This window comes from Manis javanica, chromosome X (assembly GCF_040802235.1).
Source record: "Manis javanica isolate MJ-LG chromosome X, MJ_LKY, whole genome shotgun sequence".
NCBI lineage: Eukaryota > Metazoa > Chordata > Mammalia > Pholidota > Manidae > Manis > Manis javanica.
In genome coordinates this window covers 111,824,313-111,850,930 of record NC_133174.1, presented here as the reverse complement: position 1 = coordinate 111,850,930, position 26,618 = coordinate 111,824,313, and the positions used below count along the sequence as shown (strand labels likewise).

General features: G+C 38.2%; 1 protein-coding gene across 1 annotated transcript in view; it reads right to left on the bottom strand.

Annotated features, from left to right (window-relative positions):
* Nucleotides 1-7,701: 7,701 nt before the first annotated feature.
* The window catches only part of LOC108388459 (kelch-like protein 4), an 82,733-nt gene continuing 63,816 nt past the window's right edge, over nucleotides 7,702-26,618 (bottom strand). The window contains exons 6-11 of the mRNA XM_073227700.1: nucleotides 25,399-25,585; nucleotides 22,102-22,326; nucleotides 20,425-20,587; nucleotides 12,251-12,463; nucleotides 8,471-8,642; nucleotides 7,702-7,812 (exon numbers count right to left, since the gene is read on the bottom strand). Of these exons, the coding sequence (XP_073083801.1) occupies nucleotides 7,753-7,812; nucleotides 8,471-8,642; nucleotides 12,251-12,463; nucleotides 20,425-20,587; nucleotides 22,102-22,326; nucleotides 25,399-25,585 (1,020 nt within the window). The 3' untranslated portion in view covers nucleotides 7,702-7,752. The remainder of the gene's footprint in view (nucleotides 7,813-8,470; nucleotides 8,643-12,250; nucleotides 12,464-20,424; nucleotides 20,588-22,101; nucleotides 22,327-25,398; nucleotides 25,586-26,618) is intronic.

The following is a 26,618-nucleotide window of genomic DNA, read 5'->3' as shown; positions in this document are numbered from 1 at the left end:
ATTGTTTCATTTGTATGGGTTACACATCTCTTATCATTCTTTCATTCCTAGGGATCTGTTTTCCCCTCTGTTCCTCAGTTTGGTTGTGCTCCTGTCCTAATTTCCATCTCACTGACTGTCTCCTCTACTTGTGGTAATCTACACTTAAGTCCCTCCATTGTATGTTTCATTTCAGTTTCTGTGTTCTTCAGCTCTGAGTAGCTATTCTATCTCTTTGCAGAAGTCCTCCCTGACATCTTATATTTTTTTCTTAAATCAATGAGCATGTTTATGACTTTTACTTTGAAATCTTGATCAAGAAGGGTAGTGATTTCCATTTCCGTTAGCCCACTTTTGGGTGTCTTGTCCTGTAGTTTTGTTTGGAACATATTCCTCTGCCTCCTCATTGAGTCAGTGTTTCTGTGTTTCTTCCTTTGTATTACATGACTCTGCTATGCTTCTTGCCCTATAGAGTGACAGCTTTATGAAGGAGGTACCCTATGGTGCACAGAGGCTCAAGACTCTTTACTCTCCAGTGCCTGGTTCTGTTTTTCTGGAGCCCCAGCTGATGTTGGTGCACAGTGGGTGGGGCCACCTTTCTTTCTGCATCACTGGCAGTTTGCCTCAGGTGCCTTTGTGATCCAAGCAGAAGCCTTTACTGGGATTGCTGTGGGTTGTGTGCCCTCTTCCTGCCCTGCCACTATGGAAGAGCTTCAGGGTTAATGGGGTTGGCAGGCCAATGTGAGCCTCTGGGGAAGAGCAGGACATGCAGCACCAGGCTGGGACACCTGTACAGAGGAAGGAGCGCTTGGAGCTGGCTTCTGCAGGCAACTCCCTGTTTGGGCTGAAATGGGGCAGGGAAGCTGGGACAGTCTCCCTCTGCCTGCCAGGCAGCAAATTCTGGTGCTGCTGCTGGGCTGAGTGGGTTGGATCACTGACAGTTCATTCTGGGAGGAGCCTCAGGGCTATGGTGCCAGTGAGGGGGATGGAGTGTCTTGGGCTCCCAAGAGTTCCTTACCTGTTGTGCAGAGGGAGGGCTGGGGAGGTATTGTCCACCTGTCCTTTCTCCTGATGAGAGTATTCCATCCAACCCTCACCCCTCTGGCACCCCTCCCACTGCTGACAAGTCTTTCAAACTGCTGCCTCTGCTTCAGGTCTCAGGACCGGCAGAGAGTGCCTGTCCTCCCCAAGTCGCTGGAGTCTCAGTCTCCCAGAGTGTTTTAGCTGTCCCTGGTGTCCAGCCCTGCTAATCACCAGAACCCAAAGTAATGTGTACTCATGTTCCTTGGGCAGATCTCCAGGGCCAGGTGTGCAGCGTTTCTGGGCCCCTGTCCCCTTCCCGCTCTGTTCTTCTTCCTGCTGCCTGTGCGCTATGTTGGGGATAGGGCTTGGGTCCAGCTTAGTCATGGCTCTGCCACTTTACCCTTTTCTGTGTGGTCTTGTCTCCTTCCCCAGGTGTAGGTGGTCTGTTCTGCAGTCCTCAGGTCATTTTCAGGTTTAATTGTCTTTGCTGTATTTTCTTCTTTTATGTGTATTTGGGAGGAGGTTTCCACCTTACCTTTCTATTCCACCATCTTTTTCTCCCTCCCTGAAACCAATTCTTCTTTATCCCTTCATATATTGATGAAGATTTAAGATGCTTCTGTATCTTTCCTGTTCTAAATAATGTTGCAGCGAACATAGGGTTGCATATAGCTCTTTGAATTGGTGTTTTCCTTTTCTTTGGATTCAGTGGAATTGCTGAGTTGTTTTATATATTCTGGGTCCTTTGAGATTCCATATGAATTTCATGATGGGATGTTCTATTCCTGCAAAAAATGTCATTGTGATTTTGATGAGAATTTCATTGAATCTGTAGAATGCATTACGTTGTAGCGTTTCTTCACAATATTAAATCTCCCAACCCATGGATATGGGATGCCTTTCAATTTGTTTATGACTTCCTTAATTTATTTCCACAAACATTTTATAGTTTCAAATGTACAATTTTTATCCCCTTCGTTAAGTTTATTCCCAAGTATTTTATTGTTTTATTATAAATGGAGCTAAATCATCCAATTCGGGTTATTAATTGATAGTGTATGTCAACCTAACTGAATTATATACATTCATTTTGTATTCTGCAACTTTGCTGAATTTGTTCATTAGTTCTAGCATTTGTGTGTGTGATCTTTAGGGTTTTCTGCATATAAGGTTATATCATCTGTGAATAGAGAACATTATACTTCTTCCTCTGAAATTTGGATTTCTTTTATTAATTTCTCATGCCTAATTGCTCTGTGTAGAGCTTTCAAAAAGATGAAATTAATTGCTGAATAGATGTGGGGAAGCGGACACCCTTGTCTTATTCCTGAACTTAGGGGAAAAGCTCTCAGTCTTTCACCACAGAGTGTGATGCTGCTGTGAGTTATTCATACATGGCCTTTGTTGAAGTAGTTCCAGCCTATCCTTAGTTTGTTGAATTGTTTTCATCATGAAAGGATGTGGAGTTTTGAGAAATGGTTTTTCTATATGCACTGAGATGATCCGATCATGTTGATTTGTCTTCATTCTGTTAATGTGGTATATTACCTTGATTTTTGTATGTTAGACCATCCTTGTCTTCCAGGACTAAATCCTAATTGGTCATGGTGTATAATCTTTTAAATATGCTGCTCAATTCAGTTTTCTACTATTTTTAGACTATTTCTGCATTAATATTCATTAATAGTCATAATTTTCTTGGCACTGCCCTTTTTCTGGTTTTGGTATCCCGGTAATGCAGGCCTTATAAGTTTGAAAATGTTACCTCCTTTTGAATTTTTTGGAAAAGTTTCAAGATAAATGTTACTTTTTCTTTAAATGTTTGGTAGAATTTACCAATTCAGCTACCAGATCCTGGATTTTTCTTGTTGGTAGATTTTTAATTTCTTTTTTAATCTCCTTTCTAAATATAGGCCTGTACATAGTTTCCATTTTTTCATGACTTGATATATGTAGGTTGTGTATTTACAGTAATTTGTTCATTTAATCTAGTTGATACGATTTGTTGTGTGTAATTATTCATAGTATATTCTTATAATCCTTTTTCTTTCTCTAAAACCAGTAATAATTTTCTGATTTTCATTTCTGATTTTAATAATTTGAATCTCTCTCTTTCCTTAATCAATCGTGCTAAAGCTTTATTGATTTTGTTGATCTTTGTGAGAAATGAATTCCTGGTTTATTTGATGTTCTGTATTGTTTTACAATGCTCTATTTTGTACATCTCTGTTTGAACCTGTATTATTTCCTTCTTCTTGCTGACTTTGGGTTCAGTTTGTTCTTCTTTTCCTAGCATAAAGTTAGGTTGTTTATTTGAGATCGTTCCCTCTTTTTAATGAAAGTATTGGCAGCTTTTGATTTTCCCTTAGCACTACTTTCTCTCCATCCTGTACGTTCTGGTATGTTGTGCTTTCATTTTCATTTATTCCAATGTTTTCTAATTTCATTTTTGATTTCTTCTTTAACCCATTAATAGTTAAACAGTATATTATTTAATTTCCATGTATTTGTGAATCTTCCACTTTTCTTTATGTCATTGATTTTTAATTTCATTTCCTTGTGCCAGGTAAAGATGTTTTGTATGATGTTAAGCTTTATTAAAGCTTGTCTTATTGTCTTATAGTCTAACATTTGGTCTATTCTGTAGGATATTCCATGAGCACTTGAGAAAACTGTTTTCTGTTTTTGTTGACGGAATGTTCTGTACATATCTGTTAAGTCGAATTGGTCTGTAATGCTGTACAAGCCCTCTACATACTTTTTGATCTTCTGTCTGGTTGTTCTATCCATTAATGAAGCTGAGGTATTGAAGTCTCCTACTATTTTGATAGATGTGTGTATTTCTCCCTTGAATCCTGTCAATGTTTGCCTCACATTTTAGACCTCTGATGTTTTCTGCATCTATATTCACCAGGCATGTTGGCCTGTATTTTTCTTTTCTTTAGTGTTCTTTTATGGCTTTGGATTCAGGGTAATGCTGGCCTCATACGATTGATTTAGAGGTGTTCTCTCCTCCTTGCTGGAGTCCTTGAGTGTCCTGGTGCTGGGCTGGGTTAAATGCCTGGGACCGGGTCCTGCTGGGTACCTGTGATCACAGGTGCCTTGCTGGAGCCTGGATTTCTGGCACCATCTGGGGAAATGAGGCCACAGGAGCCTCCGGGACAGGAGGAGCTGGCGGGTGCTGGGGTGAGCTGGGAGTCTGCATTCATGGGAGCCTGTCAGGAACCTGGTGCCAGGGAAGTCAGCTGGTGCCATGGTGGGCTGCGATCTGGGGATGAGTATAGCAGCCTGGGACTGTGGGAGCTTACAGGTATCAGAGCGGCCTGGGGGCCTCAGTTCACATAAGTGTTCTAAGAGCCTGGAACTGAGGAAGCTTCCCGGAGCTGTGAAATCACCTGTGACCACTAGCCATCTGGGGTTGCTGGAGCTGGCCAGTCCCTGGTGGGTGAGAAGCATGAGTTTTCAGGGACCCTCTGAGAACCTGGACTTGAGGCAGTTGCCTGGAACCACAGGACCTTCCTAAGGCTTCCACCACTGTGGGATGGACCTTAGCTTTGAGGGAGCCTGCTGGAAGCTTAGGGCTACAGAAGCTGCCTGGGTCCATGGGAGATGCCTGTGACCACTGGAGCCAGCAGGAGCTGTGATGAGCTGGGGGCCTGGAGTTACCGTGACTTACTGGGACCCTGGTGCCAGAGAAGCCATCTGTTGCAGCAGGAGCCACCTTGGGATCGCTGGAGCTGGCAGGTGCCAGGGTGAGGGGGGATGGTTGGGTTCCTGGGAGCCCGCTGGGATCCTGGTGCCACCAGGGACCTCCAGAGCTATCAGAGGCCTGGATTCCCAGTGGCCCACTGGGATCCCTGTGGTTGAAGCCACCTAGAACTATGAGAGGTGTCCAGAGCCACTGGAGTAGGCAGGCACCAGAGGGAGCACTTGGCCTGGGTTTGTGGTAGTGTTCTGGGAGCCCTGTCCTGGAAGCTGCGTGGGACACTGGAGTAGGCAGACATCAGAATCAGCCTAGGACTGGGTTCACAGGAGGCCACCTGGAACTTTGTGCCAGGGACACCACTTAGGGCCATTGTTGCCAGTAGACAATGGGGTGACATGTATTCCTGGGTTCCTGGGAGCCTTCAGGGAATCTGGATCCATGGGATCCACCTGAGGCTGCTGGGATTGGCAAGGGAGGAAGTTAACAGGACATTGGTATGTGATCAGCCACCAGAAGTGCTTCCTTGGAAGCTGCTCGGAGCTATGTGAGCTGCCCAAGGCCACTGAGTAGGCAGGCACTAGAGTGAGCCAGGGTCTAGGCTTATAGTAGCTTGCTGGGCACCTGGTGCCAAGGATGCCATTTGGGGCTGCTGAGCTGCTTGTGGTTTCTGGAGCCCCCAAGTGCTGGGTGAGAGGCCTGGGTTCCCAGGATCCCATAGGGAGCCATCTAGAGCCACAGGAGTCAGCCTGGTGCTGGGCTGGGTCCTCTGTAGGGCCCGTGGTATCACTGGGTGCTCACTATACTCTCCCTGCCTCAGCAGGAAGGTGTCTCCCCACACTGGGCTGCCTGGGCTTGGTGGGACGGTAAGTGTGAACCCATCTTTTCTCCCTCCCCAATGTGTCCTTCTTACTTCTGTGCTTCACCCACGTGCTGTCATTCCTCACTTGCAGTCTGCTTTTAGGAGGGTGTTTTCATGCATGGATAGTTGTTCAATTTGATGGAGGTTGGGGTGATAGAAACTCCTATGCTGCCATTTTGCTGCCGTCTCTTTCCTTAAAGATCTCCTGATTTTGTATTTTCAGGCCTATTTTTAAATAAGACTGCTTGTGCTCTGATTGCCGGTACCTCTGTGTGTACCGATTCAGGTAAGGTCTAATTAGTTATATCCATACAGGATTATTTAACCACTCAGATACCAAATTTAGCGTATGGAACTGGGCTTTTTGTATGAGGGAAAATTCAGGTGGCCTTTGTAGAGGAGAGGACATCAAATTGATTCTCCACAGCTTAGAATACAGTATAAATGAATAGACCTGGATTTGGTAGATTTAATAAATTTAGCCCTCGTTTTTGTGTTTATCATTAGGGCCTAAGACATAGTAGATCCTTCGTAAGTGTTTATGATACAGGTATACTACACTTTTGAAGACTATTGATGTGCATTTACCTTTTAACCTTTTAACATTTATTCATGTAGGAGAGTCTAATTTTCTAGATGTGCCTATTTTCCTCATTGTGTGTGCTGTGTGTGTGTGTGTGTGTAAGCGAGGGGATTAGGATTATAACAGGAATACAAAAAAGAAGAGGATGTCAGTATTAAATTTTCAGCATGTGAAATAAGATTTCTTCCTAGTCTATAGCAGGCAATAATCTTGAAGAGAAAATACTGTCAAGAAAAAAGAACCATAAAAAAAACTTTACAAGTTTTCTTTGACATATGGAGAGCCAGGTTGGTGAAATAGGAATTTCATGTGGTATCTTGCACAGACTAGAGAGGAGATACCCCTTCCATCATTCAGGTTGGGGCTTAGTGTCCCCAGGAAGGGGAATATGATTTAAAGGAATTCCATTACAAAGAGCAAAGGTGACTGGAATGCCTGTGCCTCCGTCTCAGACGACTGTGATAGGAGAAGGAGCAAACAATGATGACAGCTGAGGAAACATGTTTTATGATCTTTTCTCTTTTCCTCAGCTAAGATCGCAGGGTATGAGCCTTGTTAGAGAGCTGAAGGGAAAATCTGAACTCAGAGAAGTATTTATTCTGAATCCCATTTGTGTCTCCTGGAGGAGACTTTCATTCAGTGTTCCCTACACATCAAAACAGGTCTGTCAGCAACCACAGCCGAGTCAAGTTGATGGGTGGCATAGTCAGGCAGAGAGATGACCCAAGTTTAGTGCCCCACAGTCTTCTTCAGCTCAGTGTTGTGCAGAAGGTATTTACAAGTCTCTGCATGCCCTGTGGAAATACAGGGAAAGTAGCTGATGGTGTTGTCTGGAGAGTCATGATACAAACTGAGGGCTGCAGAGTGGGGGGATCCTAAGCAAGGTCATAGTGATTACAGAAAAATCAAGAACTAACATTTTCTTTCCAATCAGAGCATAGTGTCTAAATGTGCCACTTGTTGAAAGAAGAAATTAATAAATCTCTTATCCTTGTTAGTTAAAACCTGCCTGATAGCTCATCTGCACTATGCCAAGGTAGCAAGGGGCATGCCTCTGTAACTCCTTTTCCCGACAAGGCTTGACTAAGGCAAGCACACGTTTGTTTTAGTGCCTTGAGTCTCTGAAGCTGTCCATGCTGACCGCTCAGATCTGCTCAGATTCTGGAAACCCAGCTAAGCCGTAGTGGTCCAAGCATGATTTTAAATAAAGTACAGCTGTGTAGCAGAAACCCTGGGCAACATCTCTCTCCTACTAGTCAATACCTGATCAAAATGAAGCAAGCCCAACTGGACCATTAAGAAGATGGTATTCAATCTCTGCTTGCCTAACTGGCATAACTCTGGACACAATCTACCTGCGGGATGGATTTCCATTTATAGTATGAGGTGTGACAGACAACACATACACCTAACACACTTAACAGCTATATGTAATTTATTCTTGAAAACTTGTTCTGGCTTCACAAACAAGAGCAATTATAACTTCATATTAAAATAACACAAGAATTTTCATCTTTGTTTACTATATGAAGGAAAGAACATTCTTGTCTTCTTCCTATTTCATTTTTGAAAGTATCCACTTTCCCCTTGATATAGATGGTGTTATGGTACCTTCATCACCACCACACATGCATCCACTCTTCCAATGTTGACAGGAGATTCCTAACACAGAAAATAAAAACAAGGAAAGAAATGCAGTTAGAATGAAGTCTGTCTTTAACATAATATAGCATGCTGGAGTTGAAAAAGTCCTTAGCTATTCTTTTCCAACCTTCATCTTGCATAAAAGTAAGGGGAAATACAGGCCAGATCACAGTCCAGTGTGGTGGAAAGAATGTACATATCTTTGGAATGATGCAGACCTGAATTTGAGGAGCAGGTGCTATTGAAGAAGTTTCACCTCTCCGATAATTTTCTCCTTTGAGAAATTACAGCTAATAATACTCATCCTTCATTTTGTTGTTTTTCTTTAGGGCAACAGCCAAAAAGAGGAGCAGACATTTGTGGATGAGGACATTGCTCTTTGACTCACAAATCATAGTAACTACATAGAAATTCAGCCAGACAGTAAAGCTCTTAAATTATTGAATATATTGACTTTCCTGTGAAGACAATGAGTCCATGAAGTCAAAGGAATGTTCTGCCCTCTTCCATGTAAGCGCTATTGGATCCTGCTAATGATCGACTAGATCAGCTAGTAATTTTCTGTGGCACACATAAAGCATGCACTACAAAATCTAAGAGAATCTGGATAGCCCCTAGAGAAGTAGGTAATCCAATTAATTCCAATCATTCCAATCTTATTACTTTCAGTGAGTACCTCTCTCCATTCATCTTTCTGGGCATCATATGACTCAACAGTATTCAAATAAGTTTGTCCATCATATCCTCCAACCACATAGAGCCTGTCTCCAAGGGGGCATATAGCAACAGCATATCGAGGAACCCTCAGAGGCGCCACAGCTGACCACGAATCAGTTTTTGGATTGTACCTTAAGATGTTTAGGAAGACAACAGAGAAAAGTCCAATAGTGTTAAAATTAAAAATATAGACATTAATAAAATGTGTATTTATCTAAGGAGTTACAAATACCTTATAATTATCAAATGTAGTCTACTAAATGTTAAGGATCAGTACATGATGAAATTCTCTTCTGCCACCAGAGTTCACGTGAAGCATATCAAAAACGTATTTCCTTTGCAAAATACTATGCATTTTTTTGAACTGTACTCAGATTCTCTATGAGCAAATCTCACATATTAGCATCTGAACATTCTATGAAACGTGCCCCTTCTCTCACTCAGTGTACTGATTGGAGAGCTTTTGTTTTTCTATTACCTTATTCGTGATTTACCGAAGTTGTACATGTTCCTGTTTATACAAGAGCTCACATTCAAGTAAATCTGAATATCATTGCCTTTTTGCTATATATAATGTAATATCCTGGTTTTCGTACTATTTGTAGTTAGAATGATTATAGTCTTATCCTGTCTTTTCCTATTTATCTTTACAGGAGCTTAGGATTATTTTCCATTTATTTTTATCTGAAGTTACTCCTTATCCCCAAGCCTCTTCTGTAAGCAAATAAAAGGCAGTTCGGTTAGTAATACTAATTAAAAGCTTCTCCAGGCATTATTTCCTAAAATTTGAAGCCTATTCACAAAATATGCAATACTAAAATCTAAAAGGATTGACTAAAAGAAAACTCATATGATACATGGAAATGCTCTCTGATTTTATGTTGGTCTATTTGAAAAACCCAATGAAAAAGATTTATTTTACGAAAGAGATTTTCATGTATTACCTTCTACTAATTTCATTATAATTGTAATACCTCTCTTATTTCTGTTTTTATCACTTTAATCATATTATAGATTATCTGATCCTAGCTTTCCATTTGAACTTGGTCACACACATTCAGGAATATTTTTAATAATATCTGAAAATCAGCAATAATTAACATGACCTAAATATCCAGTACATACTTCTTAGTGTCACAAAGCACCTTGAGTTCTGATATTACAATAAAACACAGAAACAGAAAATTTCATAGCTGTATGCTTTAGCTAAGCTGAATCTTCAACACAATTGCTATTAATTGATGTTTCATTCAGCTAACAGAGTACACACATGTGTGAGTGGTGAACCAGAGCCCACAGGATTTCCTTAAAGACTTGCACCCAAACCCAAGACTTTTATACATGTGCATAATAATGCTAAAAAAAATCTGGCTGTTATTATTATCTGGACACTGTTTGGTTAACAAAAGTGTTTTGGGGAATGTTGAATCTTTTGGGGAAAAAACTGGCAATATGGTTACCATCTGTAACAACACACAGAAGCAGTTATTTAAAAATAATTAGCCACTATATGACTTTCAAATTAAAATAACATTACGCCTCTCTCTTTTTGTTTCTTTTTTGCCTTTCTGTCTCTCCTTAGTTTGGATAAACGTATCTGTATTCTAGTGGAAATAAAATGGAGGCTGTAGCAAAGGGAATCAATCCTGGACTTTTTCTTCCACTTAGAAGAATAACTAGGGATGATTTGCTTGACTTCTTTGCCTCAATTTTCTCATCAACGTTATGGAAATAGTAATCCCTGAGCCAACCAACATAAGTTTATGTGATAGACTTAGATAACCTGTAATTTATATGATTATCTTAAATAACTGGATGAGACTCCCGAGGTACTCTGTAGACCAACAATTTTTTAGTAAAAAATAGTCTTAGAAAAATTGTCTAACAGTGATTGCAATGGGGAATGTGGAGGATTTGATTCCACAGAATATGCACCTTTGATTGACTTTCTATTGACAAAGCTATTTTACAACTCTGTAGATGTGGAGTTTAACTTGCAGAAAATTGAGTTTTCTTGTGATTCTTGTCCATAACAATACAAATGAATTTTGCCTGACACAGAACTAATGTCCACCATATAAACATGGTGATGCTCAAAGATTACATTTTATTTCCTATAGGATATTAACTATGTTCGCCTCTATTAACAATTTGTTTCAGCATCCCTAAATTATCTATATACCTTTTCTTCAAAGACTCTGAACTGGTTATAGTATCTTACGGGCTTGCTTCATTAATGAATCACATAAAACCCTTGACACATGTAAATTTTATATTTGTATGAAAGTCACAACTTTCTGAAAATTATACTTTAGCACTAGCCATTTTCTCGAGGTTTCTTGAAGGAAAATGCTAATAAGGGGATGATAGTAGTAACAATAATATTGTTCACAAAAATAATGCAAACAAAAACAGTATCTATCATGAAGTAACTTCTATTGAGTACTTAATGGGTGCCAGGAAATGTACTAAGTACACTAACATTGATTGTCTTGTACCCTAACATTGATTATCTTGTCCTCAAGGAGGTTGATACTACAATTATTCCCATTTTTCACATGAAGAAACTGATGTTTAGAGATATAAAGTAACAGCATCAAGTTCCCATAACTTGTAAATAGTAGTCCTGGGATTGGAACTTAGACTTTCCTTGACTGGTGCAATTCATTATTTGAAAAGAATAATCTCTTAGTGTTCGTAAGAACTGGGTTTTCTCCAGGCTCTATGAGTTGGTTTTCTTCATACTGCACCAACCCCTTCTTCTAAGTCACAAATTGTTTTTCTCGTGCTGTTTTCAAGACTGTCTCTTTGTTTTTGATGTTTCACAGTTTGCTTACACTGTCTCTGTGTGGGTCTCTCTAGGTTTGTCCTACTTGAAGTTCCAAATGACATTTCAACCTAAAATCTCTGATCTTACCTACAAAGCTTTCCCCTTTATTTCCCCAGTTTTGATTGTGCTTTTTCCTCTCCCTGAAGTTCCCTCCATTTGTTTGTATACATACAAATTACAAATTTTACCTCTTGCATGAATTTCCCTTGAGGACACCATCCCGCACTGAAGTCTGTCTTCTGAATTTTGATAACCTTACTGACTGTAAATTTCTCATTTGGTCTTAGTTAATATTATTTAAGTATTATATTTGCATATTTTTTCTATCTTAAAATGGAGCATGAATGGTGTAACTACAATGTCATAGGATTGACTTACTTTAAACATGTCACACAAATAAGTGTTTCCCATTCAAAAAAGTTACCATTGGAAAATGAAATACTTAACACAATAGAGTCATTTTTCAGAACATAATACCTCTCTCTGGGAATTCTTTCTGTATATTTTGTGGTGGTAAGTCTTCATCTTTTGAAGGTTGATTTGATTTTTGAAGCAGTAAAGTTATTTTTAATTGACCTGGTGAATGGGTAGTGTGATAAAGCTGGGCAAAAAATTTCTTTATCACTACATCCCTTCTCTCTTATTATTTTAAAAGTTGACTATCAAACAAAACAGCATATTCTTTTAATAAATTTCTTAATGATGGATCTGAAACGCTTAAGGAGGATTTCTCCAAAATATTTTGAGTCTAAGAGAAAGCGTGCAATTTTAAAAAGGATTAATCCCTTGAAAGGATTATCACTTATTTGGAAGCCTAAAAATCTTTCTGGTAGCCTGAAAATCTTTATCATTTCTGAAAAAAAGAAAAACAACAAATAAATATGTGCATAGTAAATAAAAACATTTTACCGTTCCACACGGTTAGAAAAGCTGGTGCATTGGTTAGAAGCAGAGGAATCATGACCCCCAACAACATATAACAATCCACTGTATGTTGCTGCTCCCACATGTCCACATTCATTAGACATAGAAGCACACTGCCTCCATTTGTTAGTGTGTGGATCAAAGCATTCCATTGATTTGAGGCAGGAACGTCCATCATGTCCACCAATAGCATATATCCTAGAAAAAAGACACAAGTGTGTGTATGTGTATATGCATACAGAGAGGGCGAGAGATTGTATTTCCAATTTGTGCATAGAATGAAAGTGAAAGAACTTTGCACAAAGCATTTAAAGTTTCTGAATATATATTCTTCTCTGGTAGTATTTTGTAGCTGATGGTCTGACTCTTTGAATGGATACTTATTTGAATGCACTTGGTAAGGTCCACCTTAATCCAAACATCTCTCCTTTATCATTTTTGTGAAAGTTACTTTGACTTGGTAGATTAAAGTATTCCATGGGAAACGAAATACAGAGAAAGAAGGGAGATATCAAAAGCATTGTCAGTGTTTGTCAATTATGGCTTAATAAAGCTGGGAATTTTTAAAAAGTTAGGTGCTGCCAAAGACCAACTCTAGTAACCTTATAATTTTAGCTAGATTCAACTGCCTGGCACTGGAATTCCTATCGTCATTTTTAAAATGTTTTGTTATTAAGGTATTATTGATATACAGACTTACAAATGTTTCACATGAAAAACAATGTGGTTACTACATTCACCCGTATTATCAAGTGTCCACCCATACACCATTGCAGTCACTGTCCATCAGTGTAGTAAGATGCCACAGAGTCACTATTTGCCTTCTCTGTGCTACACTGTCTTCATGAAATCCACCCACACCATATATACTAAACGTTATACACCTCAGTCCCCTTTTCCCTCCCTCCCCACGCACCCTACCACACCCCTCCCCTTTGGTAACCCCTAGTCCCTTCTTGGAGTCTGTGAGTCTGCTGCTGCTTTGTTCATTCAGTTTTACTTCGTTGTTATACTCCACAAATGAGGGAAATCATTTGGTACTTGTCTTTCTCCACCTGGTTTATTTCACTGAGCATAATATCCTCCAGCTCCTTACATGTTGTTGCAAATGGTAGGATTTGTTTCTTTCTTATGGCTGGATAGTATTCCATTGTATATATGTACCACATCTTTATCCATTCATCTACTGATGGACACTTAGGTTGCTTTCATATCTTGGCTATTGCAAATAGTGCTGCAATACACATAGGGGTGCATATGTCTTTTTGAATCTGAGAACTTGTATTCTTTGGGTAAATTCTTTGGACTGGGATTCCCGGGCCAAATGGTATTTCTATTTTTAGTTTTTTGAGGCTACATATTGCTTTCCACAATGGTTGAACTAGCTTACATTCCCACCAGCCGTGTAGAAGGGTTACCCTTTCTCCACATCTTCGCCAGCATTTGTTGTTCTTCATTTTTTCGATACAGGCCATCTAACTGGTGTGAGGAGATATCTCGCTGTGGTTTTAATTTGTATTTCCCTGATGATTAGTGATCTGGGGCATCTTTTCATGTGTCTGTTGGCCATCTGAATTTCTTCTTTGGAGAATTGTCTCCTCATATCCTCTGCCCATTTTGTAATGGGTTATTTGGTTTTTGGTTGTTGAGGCATGTGAGTTCTTTATATATTTTGGATGTTAACCCCTTGTTGGATATGTCGTTTACAAATATATTCTCCCATACTGGAAGATACATTTTTGTTCTGTTGATGGTGTCTTTTGCTGTACAGAAGCCTTTTAGTTTGATGTAGTCCCACGTGTTCATTTTTGCTTCTGTTTCCCTTGCTCGAGGAGATGCGTTCAGGAAGAAATTGCTCATGTTTATACTCAGGAGATTTTTGCCTATGTTGCCTTCTAAGAGTTTTATGGTTTCATGACTTACATTCAGGTCTTTGATTGATTACGAGTTTACTTTTGTGTATGGGGTTAAACAATAATCCAGGTTCACTCTTGTACATGCAGCTGTCCAGTTTTACTAACACCAGTTGTTGAAGAGGCTGTCATTTCCCCCATTGTATGTCTATAGCTCCTTTATGATACATTAATTGACCATATATGCTTGGGTTTACATCTGGGCTCTCTAGTCTGTTCCATTGGTCTATTGTTCTGTTCTTGTGCCAGTACCAAATTGTCTTGATTACTTTGGCTTTGTAGGAGAGTTTGAAGTTGGGAAATGTTATCTCCACCACTTTATTCTTCCTTCTCAGGGTTGCTTTGGCTATTTGGAGTCTTTACTGGTTCCATATGAATTTTAGAATGATCTGCTCTAGTTCCTTGAAGAATGCTGTTGGTATTTTGATAGGAATTGCATTGAATCTGTAGGTGGCTTTAGGCAGGGTGGCCATTTTAACAATATTAATTCTTCCTATCCACGAGCATGGGAAGTGTTTCCATTCATTGGTATCTTCTTTAATTTCTCTATGAGTGTCTTGTAGTGTTCAGGGTATAGGTCCTTCACTTCCTTGGTTAGGTTTATTCCTAGGTATTTTATTCTTTTTGATCAATTGTGAATAGAACTGTTTTCCTGATTTCTCTCTCTGCTAGTTCACTGTTAGTGTATAGGAATGCCACAGATTTCTGTGTATTAATTTTGTATCATGCAGTTTTGCTGAATTCAAATATCAGATGTGATAGTTTTGGAGTGGATTCTTTAGGGTTTTCTATGTGCAATATCATGTCATCTGCAAACAATGACAATTTAATGTCTTACTTTCCAATTTGGATGTCCTTATTTCCTTGTGTTGTCTAATTGCTGTTGCAAAGACCTCCAGAATTATGTTGAATAAAAGTGGACAGAGTGGGCATTCTTGTCTTGTTCCCAATCTTAAAGGAAAGGCATTCAGATTCTCATTGTTAAGTATGATGTTGGCTGTGGGTTTGTCATATATGGCCTTTATTATGTTGAGGTACTTGACCTCTATACACATTTTGTTGAGAGTTTTTATCATTAAGCGATATTGAATTTTGTCAAATGCTTCTTTGGCATCTATGGAGATGTTCATGTGGTTTTTGTCCTTTTTGTTGATGTGGTGGATGATGTTGACGGATTTTCTTATATTGTACCATCCTTGCGTCCCTGGAATAAATTCTAGTTGGTAATGGTAGATGATCTTTTTCATGTACATTTGAATGTGGTTTGCTAATATTTTGTTGAGTATTTTTGCATCTATGTTCATCAGGGATATTGGTCTGTCATTTTCTTTTTATGTGGTGTCTTTGCCTAGTTTTGGTATTACAGTGATGCTGGCCTCATAGAGTGAGTTTGAAAGTATTCCATCTTGTTCTACTTTATGGACAACATTAAAGAGGATGTTTATTAGGTCTTCACTAAATGTTTGATAAAATTCAGCTGTGAAGCCATCTTGTCTAGGGGATTTGTTCTTAGGTAATTTTCTGATTACCAATTCAATTTCATTGCCGGTCTGTTCAGATTTTCTGTTTCTTTCTGGGTCAGCCTTGGAAGTTTGTGTTTTTCTAGAAATTTGGCCATTTCTTCTAGGATATCCTGTTTATTTGCATACAATTTTTCATAGTATTTTCTAATGATTCTTTGTATTTCTGTGGTGTCCATAGTGATTTTTCCTTTCTCATTTCTGTTTCTGTTTATGTGTGTAGACTCTCTTTTTTTTCTTTATAAGTCTGGTTAGGGATTTATCTATTTTGTTTATTTCCTTCAAGAACCAGCTCTTCCCTTCATTGATTGTTTCTATTGTTTTATTCTTCTCAATGTTATTTATTCCTGCTCTAATCTTTGTTATGTCCCTCCTTTTACTGACTTTGGTCTCATTTGTTCTTCTTTTCCTACTTTCGTTATTTGTGTATTTAGACTGTTCATATAGGATTGTTCTTCTTTTCAGAAGGCGGCCTGAACTGTAATATACCTCCATCTTAGCACGGCCTTTGCTGAGTCCAACAGATAGTGCAGTGTTGAATTATTGTTGTCATTTGTCTCCATATATTGCTTGATCTCTGTTTTTATTTGGTCATTGATCCATTGGTTATTTAGGAGCATGCTGTGAAGCGTCCATGTGTTTGTGGGATTTTTCATTTTCTTTGCATAATTTATTTCTAGTTTCATAGCTTTGTGGTCTGAGAAACTGGGTGGTACAGTTTCAATCTTTTTGAATTTACTGAGCCTCGTTTTGTGGCCTAATATATCATCTATTCTTGAAAATGTTCCCTGTGGACATGAGAATGTGTATTCTGCTGCTTTTGGGTGCAGAATGGCAGTCTTTGTCTCTTGTCACTTTCTTTGTTTTGAAGTTTATTTTGTCTGATACAAGTACAGCAACTCATGCCTTTTCCTCCCTATTAGTTGCATAAAATATCTTTTACCATCTCTTCACTTTTAGTCTTTGTATGTCTTTGGGTTTAAAGTGAGTCTCTTGTAGGCAGCAGATAGCTGGATCTTGTATTTTTATCCATTCAGTGACTCTGTATCTTTTGATTGGTGCATTCAGACCTTTGACATTTAGGGTGATTATTGATAGGTATGTAATTATTGCCATTGCAGACTTTAGATTCGTGGTTACTGAAGGTTCAAGGTTAACTTCCTCACTATCTAAGGTCTAACATAAGTCAATTAGTATGCTATTACAAACAAAACCTAAGGGTTCCTTTTTTTCCTTCTTTATATTCCTCCAACATTCTTCATATATTAGGTATCATATTCTGCACTCTTTGTCTATCCCTTGATTGACTTTGGGGATAGTTGATTTAATTTTGCATTTGCTTAGTAATTAATGGTTCTTCTTTCTTTACTGTGATTTTATTACATCTGGTGACAGCTATTAAACCTTAGGAACACTTCCATCTATAGAAGTCCCTCCAAAATACACTGTAGATGTGTTTTGTGGGAGGTAAATTCTCTCAGCTTTTGCTTATCTGGATATTGTTTAATCCCTCATTCAAATTTAAATGGTAATCTTGCCAGATAAAGTATTCTTGGCATGAGGTCCTTCTCCTTCATTTCATTAAATATATCATGCTACTCCCTTCTGAACTGTATGTTTTCTGATGAGAAGTCTGATGATAGCCTGATAGGCTTTCCTTTGTATATAATCTTATAGTATTTCTCTCTCTGGCTGCTTTTAATAGTCTGTCCTTATTCTTGATCTTTGCAATTTTTATTATTATATTTCTCAGTGTTGTCTTCTTTGGATCCCTTGTGTTGGGAGATCTGTGCACCTCCATAGCTTGAGAGTATTTCCTTCCCCAGACTGGGCAAGTTTTCAGCAATTACCTCCTCAAAGACACGTTCTATCCCTTTCTCTTTCCCTTCCTCTTCTTCTTCTTTTGGTACCACTATAACATGAATACTGTTCCACTTGGATTGGTCACACAGTTGTCTCAATATTCTTTCATTCTTAGAGATCCTTTTTTCATTCTGTGCCTCAGCTTCTTTGTATTCATGTTCTCTAATTTCTATTTCATTTATCGACTACTCCACTGTATCTAATCTGCTTTTAAAACCTTCCATTGTATGTTTCATTTCTGATACTGTGTTTGGTAATGATTGGATCTCTAACTGGAGCTCATTCCTGAGTTCTTGAATATTTGTCTGTACATCCATGAGCATGTTTATGATTTTTATTTTGAAAACTATTTCAGGAATATTGATGAGATCAGTTTCATTTGAATGTTTCTCTGGTGTATGTTGGATTTTGCTTTGAACCAGGTTCCTTTGACGTTTCATATTTGTATGTTGCACCCTCTAGTTTCCAGAAGCTCTTCGCTCTGGAGCTGCTCAGTCCCTGAAGTAATGTTGGGTGTTACAGGGGAGCGGTGTTGATGCCTGGTGGGTGGAAAGAGTGGCTTTCTGCTTCCTGGCTACTATCCCTGTCTCTACTGCCAGATCCAGTGGGTGGAGCACACAGGTATAAGCCTCTATGCTTTGCATTTGTAGCTGTTGTAGGCGGGGCTTCCCTCTGGCTCACCTGATGCCAGGGCAAGGTTTGCTGGTTTGCGAGTGAGGTGCGAGCTACCCAGAGGAAGGTGCAGCAGGTTATGTATCACGGAGGGGGCCTTGGAGCTGCATATCCAGCCAGGGGGGCTGGAACGCCTGAAGGTTGTGGAAGTTCCCTCTGTGCTAGGTAGACTTCACCTGGACAATTCTGTCTACCTGTCCTTTCTCCTGCGCAGTAATCTCTGTGCAATCGTTGCCCTTCTAGCAGCCCTCTCACCATTAGGATATCTCTCCTTGTTTTTGTCCCTGAGCAGCTGTATATATATCCGTTTATCACAAGCATCTGGAATCTCAGTCTCTCCAGATATTCTACCTGTCTTAGCTTTCCAATCCCCCTAATCACCAGAGCACCATGCAGTGTAGGTTTGTGCTCCCAGAAAAAGTCTCAGAGCTAGGTGTTCAGCAGTCCCATGCCTCCACTTCTTCCCTGCTGTGTTTCTCTTCCTCGTGCCGGTGAGCTGGAGTTGGGGAAGGGCTTGGGTCCCGCCAGGTCATGGATTTGGTTCTTTACCCTGTTCCGTGAAGTCTGTTCTTTTCTCCAGGTGTATGCAGTCTAGTGTGGCCTTCTTTCCTGTTGCTCTTTCAGGATTCGTTGTCTTAATTATATTTTCCTATTATACGCAGTTTTAGGAGGAACCCTCTGTCCCACCTCTCATGCCACAATATTTAATGTCCCTATCATCTTTATGAACTGCTTTATTTAATATAAAAAAATTGTCACTAACAAAACAGTAACTCAAACAACTAAGGGAATAGGATAGAACCAAGAAACTGGAATTATTCCTAGGGAGATACATTGTCAATGGCAGTTCTCTGATCAACTTTACAATGCCAATTATTTTGATGAGCAGCATTTTAAATCTAACTTAAATTGAATCCTGCATCAATAAAGAAGATAAACATTTACTAAACCATATGTCTGTAACTATACTTCATGCTCAGTTATTTGCCCATTTGTTTTGTGAGTCAGCAAAACAACTTAAATTAGTCAAATTTAATTCTTTCAGCCTATTTTGCAAGTGTTAGGAGAGGGCCACTGAGTCCCCTGATATCATTCAGGTCAGATCAGAGATAATGACAGTTAGGAGTCTTTTAAGCTCTAAGACATGGTAAGCCCAGGTTTTCTCTTAACTATAGACATTTCCTACTTCATACACAGGTGCTAAAAGACATCTGTGTTGAAATTTCTACTGAGATCAGTTATATGACAAAGTATTGGCTTCATACATGGTAAATATGGACACAGAAGACTATCTCCCGCCACTGATATATCCTGGTGTCTGAAATTCTTATCATTCATGTGCTTCCTATATGCTAGTCATTGTCTCCAAAGGTCCCTTTTCTGAAAGTACATAATTACTTGGAAGAAGTAACCATTCAGGCTCTTCGCAACCTCTAATACTATAGGACTTTAATATATTAGCTTTCTCTGATAGGCAAGTGATCACCAGAGGGAAAGATTCAGAAAGACGGTATCAGATGTAATTCTAGAGTTGGGAATCCTGGACTCTCAGGAGAGAGTGAGCAGTAAAGAACAAAAAGATTTCCCTATTACAGAGACCAAAGTTTTGATACTAAAAAATTAGTCATAATGTCAAAAGTGGTAGCTTCTTGAGAGCAAAATTGAAACTGGTTTACCTATAAAAGTGCTTTTTCAAGTTTGCTTTGCACACAAGTCACTTGAGGATATTGGTAAAACACTGATTCTGATTCAGGAGGTTTACTTAGGGTGGGGCTAGGATTCCGCATTTCTTTTTTGTCATGAGTTTTTATTGAGGGATATACAGTGAAATGCACGAATCTTAGTGTATAACTTGGTGAATTTGGACATGACATGCGTATACACTCATGTAAGCATCACCCAGAATAAGATATCAAACCAGCATATCTAAGTATATCTCAGGTAATGCTAATGCTGCTGGTCCCAGGACCACACTTGAGTGACAAGGGACTACAGAATATTTAATTTAAATGTTCATTTTAGAAAAGTCTTTTCTGTCATAGTGAAGGGAGAGTTCCAACAAAGGCCTTTTATGACTCATAAATAGAATGTATTGGTCACTAGGAATGCTTACTCACTGATGGAGCACATCAAGAAAGTGCTGTATCACATGACCTGGGAACATAGCGCATGCAGGTTTGGGTTTACTCACTTGCCATTTAATGCAACAACGCCAACTCTGCCTCTACGAGTTGACATATTAGCCACATAAGTCCACTGACGTCCCTCCGGATCCCATCTTTCTACAGTATTGAGAATACTTGACCCATCATGACCACCAACAGCATACATTGGTCCTTCAAGTGTGGCAGCACCTTAAAGGATAAAAATAACATGAGGGCTCACCAAGGTACACCACAGATAAGGGATACTGTTTCATTCTGCAAACAACTGATGGGCTAAAAAAAAATTCTTTTTGTTTCTTAAATGGTTTTGTGTACACATGAATAATTTACTGATCTTGATATGAAAGTAAATATAGTCTATTAATCCTAGGAAACTTTCAGGCCATAGTTACTGTACTGTGAAAGGCCATCACTGTTGTAACACTGAAGTCAAAGGAGGTAGTGAGAGACACTTTAATAGGGATATCAGTGAACAGGGAAGCTGATTTTTTCTGGAATAATTTCAAGGCTAGGTTTTGAATGTAAGGGGTAGATGAAATATGATACTGAATCTTAGATAAAATTTAGAATTGTAGGTTATCTTTAGTAGGTCTTTTTAAACCCTGCTCTTTATTATAGGGATTAAAGAAAAGGAGATTCCCATGGGATAATGAAATAGACAGGGCTTTTTCAGGTTTAGTCAGAAGTGTCTTCCTTTAGATACTATGAATAACCACTTTCTAACTGCTGCTTATCTGTTCTGGGAATTCAAATAATTGGTTTTCTCCCCCACCTTCTTCACCATCTCAGTGTCTCAGTGGTATATCCTCATCACCTCTCCTACCTCTTCAGTGATATCAATGAGATTTTTAAAACTTGCTCTGATTTCTCCACAAGTTGTGTTTTCTAAGCTATGTCAAGGAATCACACTGACACACTGAGCTCCATAATTATATAGTCTATCATTTTCATTGACACTGTATTAGGTAATTTGGGGTTAACAATACCAGACCTTGATCTGCCACTTTTTAGCTGTGTATACGTCAGTTCTTAATTGACTTACTAAGGTAATTATTCTTCTTTTTAAACAAAGGAGTCTAGCATGCAGAAAGATGTACTCTGTCAAATACTCAGGAGAATCAAAGTTCCTCACTATTCCAGAGGTTTTTACTACACCTTTCTTCAATTTCTTGGCAACTCCTGGCTTAAGTATAACCTAGAGCTGCTCTACAATTTCCTCAATATCCCTGCCTTGGATCTGCATCCTAAGGCATTTGTTGACATACAAATTTAATGTTCTCAGAAGGGTCACAATTCATGTAACTAGAAACACAATGTCTCTCCATCATCCTGTGCTCTTTCCTCTAAACTGAGCTTAGAAAAAAAATCCAGGTGTAGTTTTATATTCCTTAACAATGTATTCCTTCCAAAAGTTTTTATCTCTCTTAAAGCAGGCCCTGTTAAAATACCAGTACAAGGGAGATAAAATTGACAAGTCTGACATCTGAAACATGAGAAGAGTTTGACAGGGTTTTACCATTTGCTTAAACTTTCCAGCATGTTGGAGACATTTTGACTAAGGGTTTGGCTAAATCCCAATAATGTGCAGCTGAATTTAATTTTAAAAAATCCCTACTAACTCTACATTCTTGAGAAACTAATTTTTAAAAAACTCTATTAACAACGGCACATTCTTTAGAAACTATGTAACACTAAGCTCTTACCTAAGCCATGCCTCGGTGTTGACATGGGAGGCATCACAGTCCAGATTCTGCTAGCTGGATCAAAACATTCCACAGTATTTAACGTTTGAAAATCATCTATTCCTCCGAGGACATAGAGCTTATTATCAATAACTGCAACCCCAAAATGAAGCCTACGGTTACTCATGGAGCTACAATGTTGCCAGCTATTGGTCCTGATGTCATATATTTCAATTGTAGAGTTACCTGTAAAAGGGGATATTGGACAAAGTTAAAAAACACATGGATAAAAGCATTGAATTGGCACCATTCACATTTTATTTATGTACCGATAATTTATAGCATGGGATCAGTAATTGCAACTCAAACTAAAGTAAGTAGACCAGATGATTCTCCAACTTGGCAGGCAAGACAAGAGGAATATTTTACCACTCCTGCATCTAAATACGTTTCAGGATGAAATAGTTTATTTACAAATATATGGCTTACATGCTCCTAATGGCTTTTTTGGCTATGCTGTGCTACTGGTAGTACTAACACAGGTGGCAAACAAAAAATTATCTTGGAATCTATCACTGACTCATTTACACATCCGCTATGGTTTTAATTACTTATTCATTCAATATATTATACATGTAATTATACCATTCAATCTATTAATTTGGGCCCTTTTAAATTCAGCTTCGGGTGTGTGTATGCTAATCTAAAATGCAAATGACTTAAGGTGCAGGAATGAAAATCCGTTTTAAATGGGTTTTTGGTGTTGATTCAAAGAATGTTTCATGATGGTGACTCAAAGGATTATAATTAAGAATAAAATTAATTATGACATTAAATATGACATTGAATTATTGCCTCCTTTATGTGTTAATATTTCGTTTTCTATTCAGTAACTGAAATTCCAAGTTTACTACCATAGTATGTTGTCACCACTGCCATAAAATTTATCATTACTTCATAATAAGTTGTCACTTTTGTAGGCAGTACTTTTTGCCAGTCATTCACAATGCCTGCTAAATTTTACTAATAGTTGATTTTGTACAACAGGGATGTTTCTAACTAATAACCAAGGTGGAAAATGGAAGTATTATTATTCAAATATAAAGCATACCTAAGACAGCTTAGTGATTTCCTCTATGTTTAAAATGATCTAAAAATGAATAATTTGTCTCTTGCCATACCATCTCTGAGAGTTCATTGTTTTTAATAAATGAAAAGCTACTGATTACATTGTATGTACAAAAGCCCAAAGTTTACCATTTGACCATTTACAAATTTTTACTCCGTGATTATGCTTACAGTTTTCTGATGATTATTTTAAACGGTAGGAGTGTTAGTTAGCCCCAGCCACTTGTGTGATATCTGTATTTAGCAACTAATTCCAAGTTACTTGCATGAGTCAGAGAGGAAATTGAAGACTGAGGAAGCACTGCCTTTTTCCTAAACATCAAAACGTGTAAGTTCAAAAAATATCTTAAAAAGAAAGGTACCTGAAACAACACACTAAGAACAGGCATATCTGCAAAGATTCTTATTTAAAGTTTTATGAAGGAGTGAAAATTGGTACATTCTAAAATGTAATACTGATTTTTGTAAATAAATGCTACCTCGGTAATGATTTTGATATACTTAGGTCTTTTTCGTTTTTCCTTTTTTGTTCCTAAGTGCTCATGCCGGTTCTTCAGCAGATTCTAAAACCCTCAAAGAGGGGAATCCGTTTTGTTGTTGTTGCTCTCTCTTCTAAAATAGTACCAATATAGCAAAAAGGAACATAAGATTTGAGTGAGAATTCCATTTCTAGTCTTTCTAGGTATTTGTCCTTGGGTTGGCTATCTAAACTGAAGAACCTTATAGTTTCTTCATCTGCAAAATTAGATAATAAATCTTATCTTGTAGCCTTATTGTAAGGATTAGAAATTATGTTTGCAAAACACCAATCAAGGATCAGATACTCAAAAAGAGTAGCTTTACTACTATTTTAGATGGCTGCAACTTCCCACAGGGCCTTTTATGTCTTCATGCTGAAGGTACGCAAAAAGCTTCAGAATCATGGCCTTCCTTCCTTCCATATAAAACTGTGGTAATAGAGTCAAGGGACTATAGGGTCACATTTGACACATTTTCAGAAACTGATGAGTTATAAATACTTATTACCATGTTCTGTAACAATAAAAAAAGAAAACAAATGCAAAACCAAACAAACATAAACATTTTCCACTTCTCACGCTTCAAGTTAGGCTCTTTTTTTTTTAAATCAGAAACTAAGAATGACTGTAACTGCATTTTGCATTTAGTAACTCTTTAATTTAAATATCAAACAAGACACCTTTCAACATGCTGTTAATATTCATTCTATTCAATAAAATGCAATAAATTAAGTTGTCAGACCTGAAATTAATTAAAAGATTTCACTGTATTTGTTCTTTTCTGAAGAATACTAGTTTTGTGAGGTTACTCTACTACTTTGGAAACAACTACATTTGCAAGCTGTTGTTTTATAGATTTGTGTTTAATTGGCATTACTTCCTGTATCACCTTCAATTTCCATATTAAAATTACAACTACACATATCAAAGGAAAGGATTAGTTTCTAGTAGCACAAAACTTTGAAGTTTGCATCATTGTCTACAAGGTGTCCAATGAAATTTCTACCTATATACTTGGCGAGTATTAAGTAGTTTGATTTTATTTCCTGAACAGTCAACTCTTAATTACAAAATCCTCATCCCACTGTTTTGGCAAATATGGTTCTACCGACTTATGTGTAAAAAGGGCAGAACTACAGAGAAATAGGTTCTAAGAACAGTTCAAAGTAAAGATGATGGCTTCAGAAACGTTTCCTTATTCCCTTTCATAAAATTCTTACATAAAATCATTACTTTATTCTAGGTTTTAACTACTTACTTCAAGATCCTTTGTAACTAGCCTTTGAGTATCTAACGGGAAACTGACATCAAGGAGTTAGAGGTCACTCTTCTATTTCTGACAAAAAGCAAATTTGGAGGACCTTGTCCCTTCCATTTGTGATAAACTTTAAATAAGTTTTCCTTGAAAATATATTACACTGCAGAGCAAATGCTAATATTTAAGAATTGCTGCCACAAAAGTACCTGTTCTGAGTTTAGCCAACACTAATAAAAGTGTTATATTCCATAAGATAAGAAAAAAAGTCACAAAATTACATAAAGAAGCCTAAAATTAGCTTTAGATGCCAATATTTAAATACGGCTTTAATACCACCCTCATAATTCTGAGGGTGTTAAGAATATATCCTCTCTTTAGAATGATATTTTCAATTAATTAGTTTGTTCCTGCTACCTCTCATAGCATCCATGCCTCCCACAGCATAAAGCGCCCCCACAGTAGATTTTCTAGGCTTGGTCCGAGGGCTTTGCAGCATGTGTCTTCTTTCAGGTAAGAGATGATACTTCATAGCTTCTATCAGGAGTTTTTGGCACTCTAGATCAGCAGTGAACACAGGTCTGTCTTCAAGATCCGCCAGTAACTGAAAAGTAATAATTCATGGTATATGAAATGAGGAGCCCACCATTAGAAAGAACATATTCATTTAGAGAACATTGGAGAAAACTCGAGCTAATTCAAATGTAGAAATGCTATCATTTAATATTTTAAGTTGCTTAGTGATGTACTTTGTGTTCACTGATGATTTGAAGTGACTAAAGCTCTCCATATAGTAGCTAAAGGACTCTGCAGATTTGATACATTATTCATCTTTGGAATAAGGAGTGAAAGAGAAAAGCACTCAGGAAATGTGTTTCTTAAAGCAGTCAAAGTGAAGGACTGCATATATGTACACAAAGCAAGCATCTCCCAGTCTACTGCATGTAGCCGGACAAGCAGCCACCTTTATGCTGGATTTAGAGGAGAGAATACCAACATGCCCAGTGAAAATGAAACAGCATTGCCCACAGGGTGTCACATGTTTATCATCAAATCACTTTTGTAAGATATTCTGAAAGCAGGTGCTTTTTATCTGTACACATGTACATGTGTACATCAGTGAAGTACATGTGTTAGCAAGAAGGCAACACATCAGCAAGAGTAAATGACCAGTCCTTTCTGGCCAAACCATCACTGCCTGACAGACAGTAAGACCCTAACAGAATGGGATAAACATTAGGTAGAGTATTTTTCCTGAGATGAGCTTATAAATTACGTTTGTTTCAGAATTTATCAAGCATTATTTAGATTGGGTCCTTGGAGTTTGGGGTCCACAATATCACAGGATATTGAGAAGAGTATAAGATTGTTGTAATGAAGGTGCTAATTTCACTCCCTAAAACTTCCATGAAGGTTCCAATTCCGCACTGGTTAATCTCACCTCTGTTCTCACCTTACCTATAATTTCTGACGGATAACTATTTTTACTTGGCTGGTGAAACCCTAGGCATTTTCTAATGCATACACTGCTGAAAATACTTTGAAAATTGAGCTGCATAATTTTTTTTCTTCCAAAAATATTCTCCAAAGTTTTACTACCATTCACTTCATATACTTCATGTCTAGAATATACCATT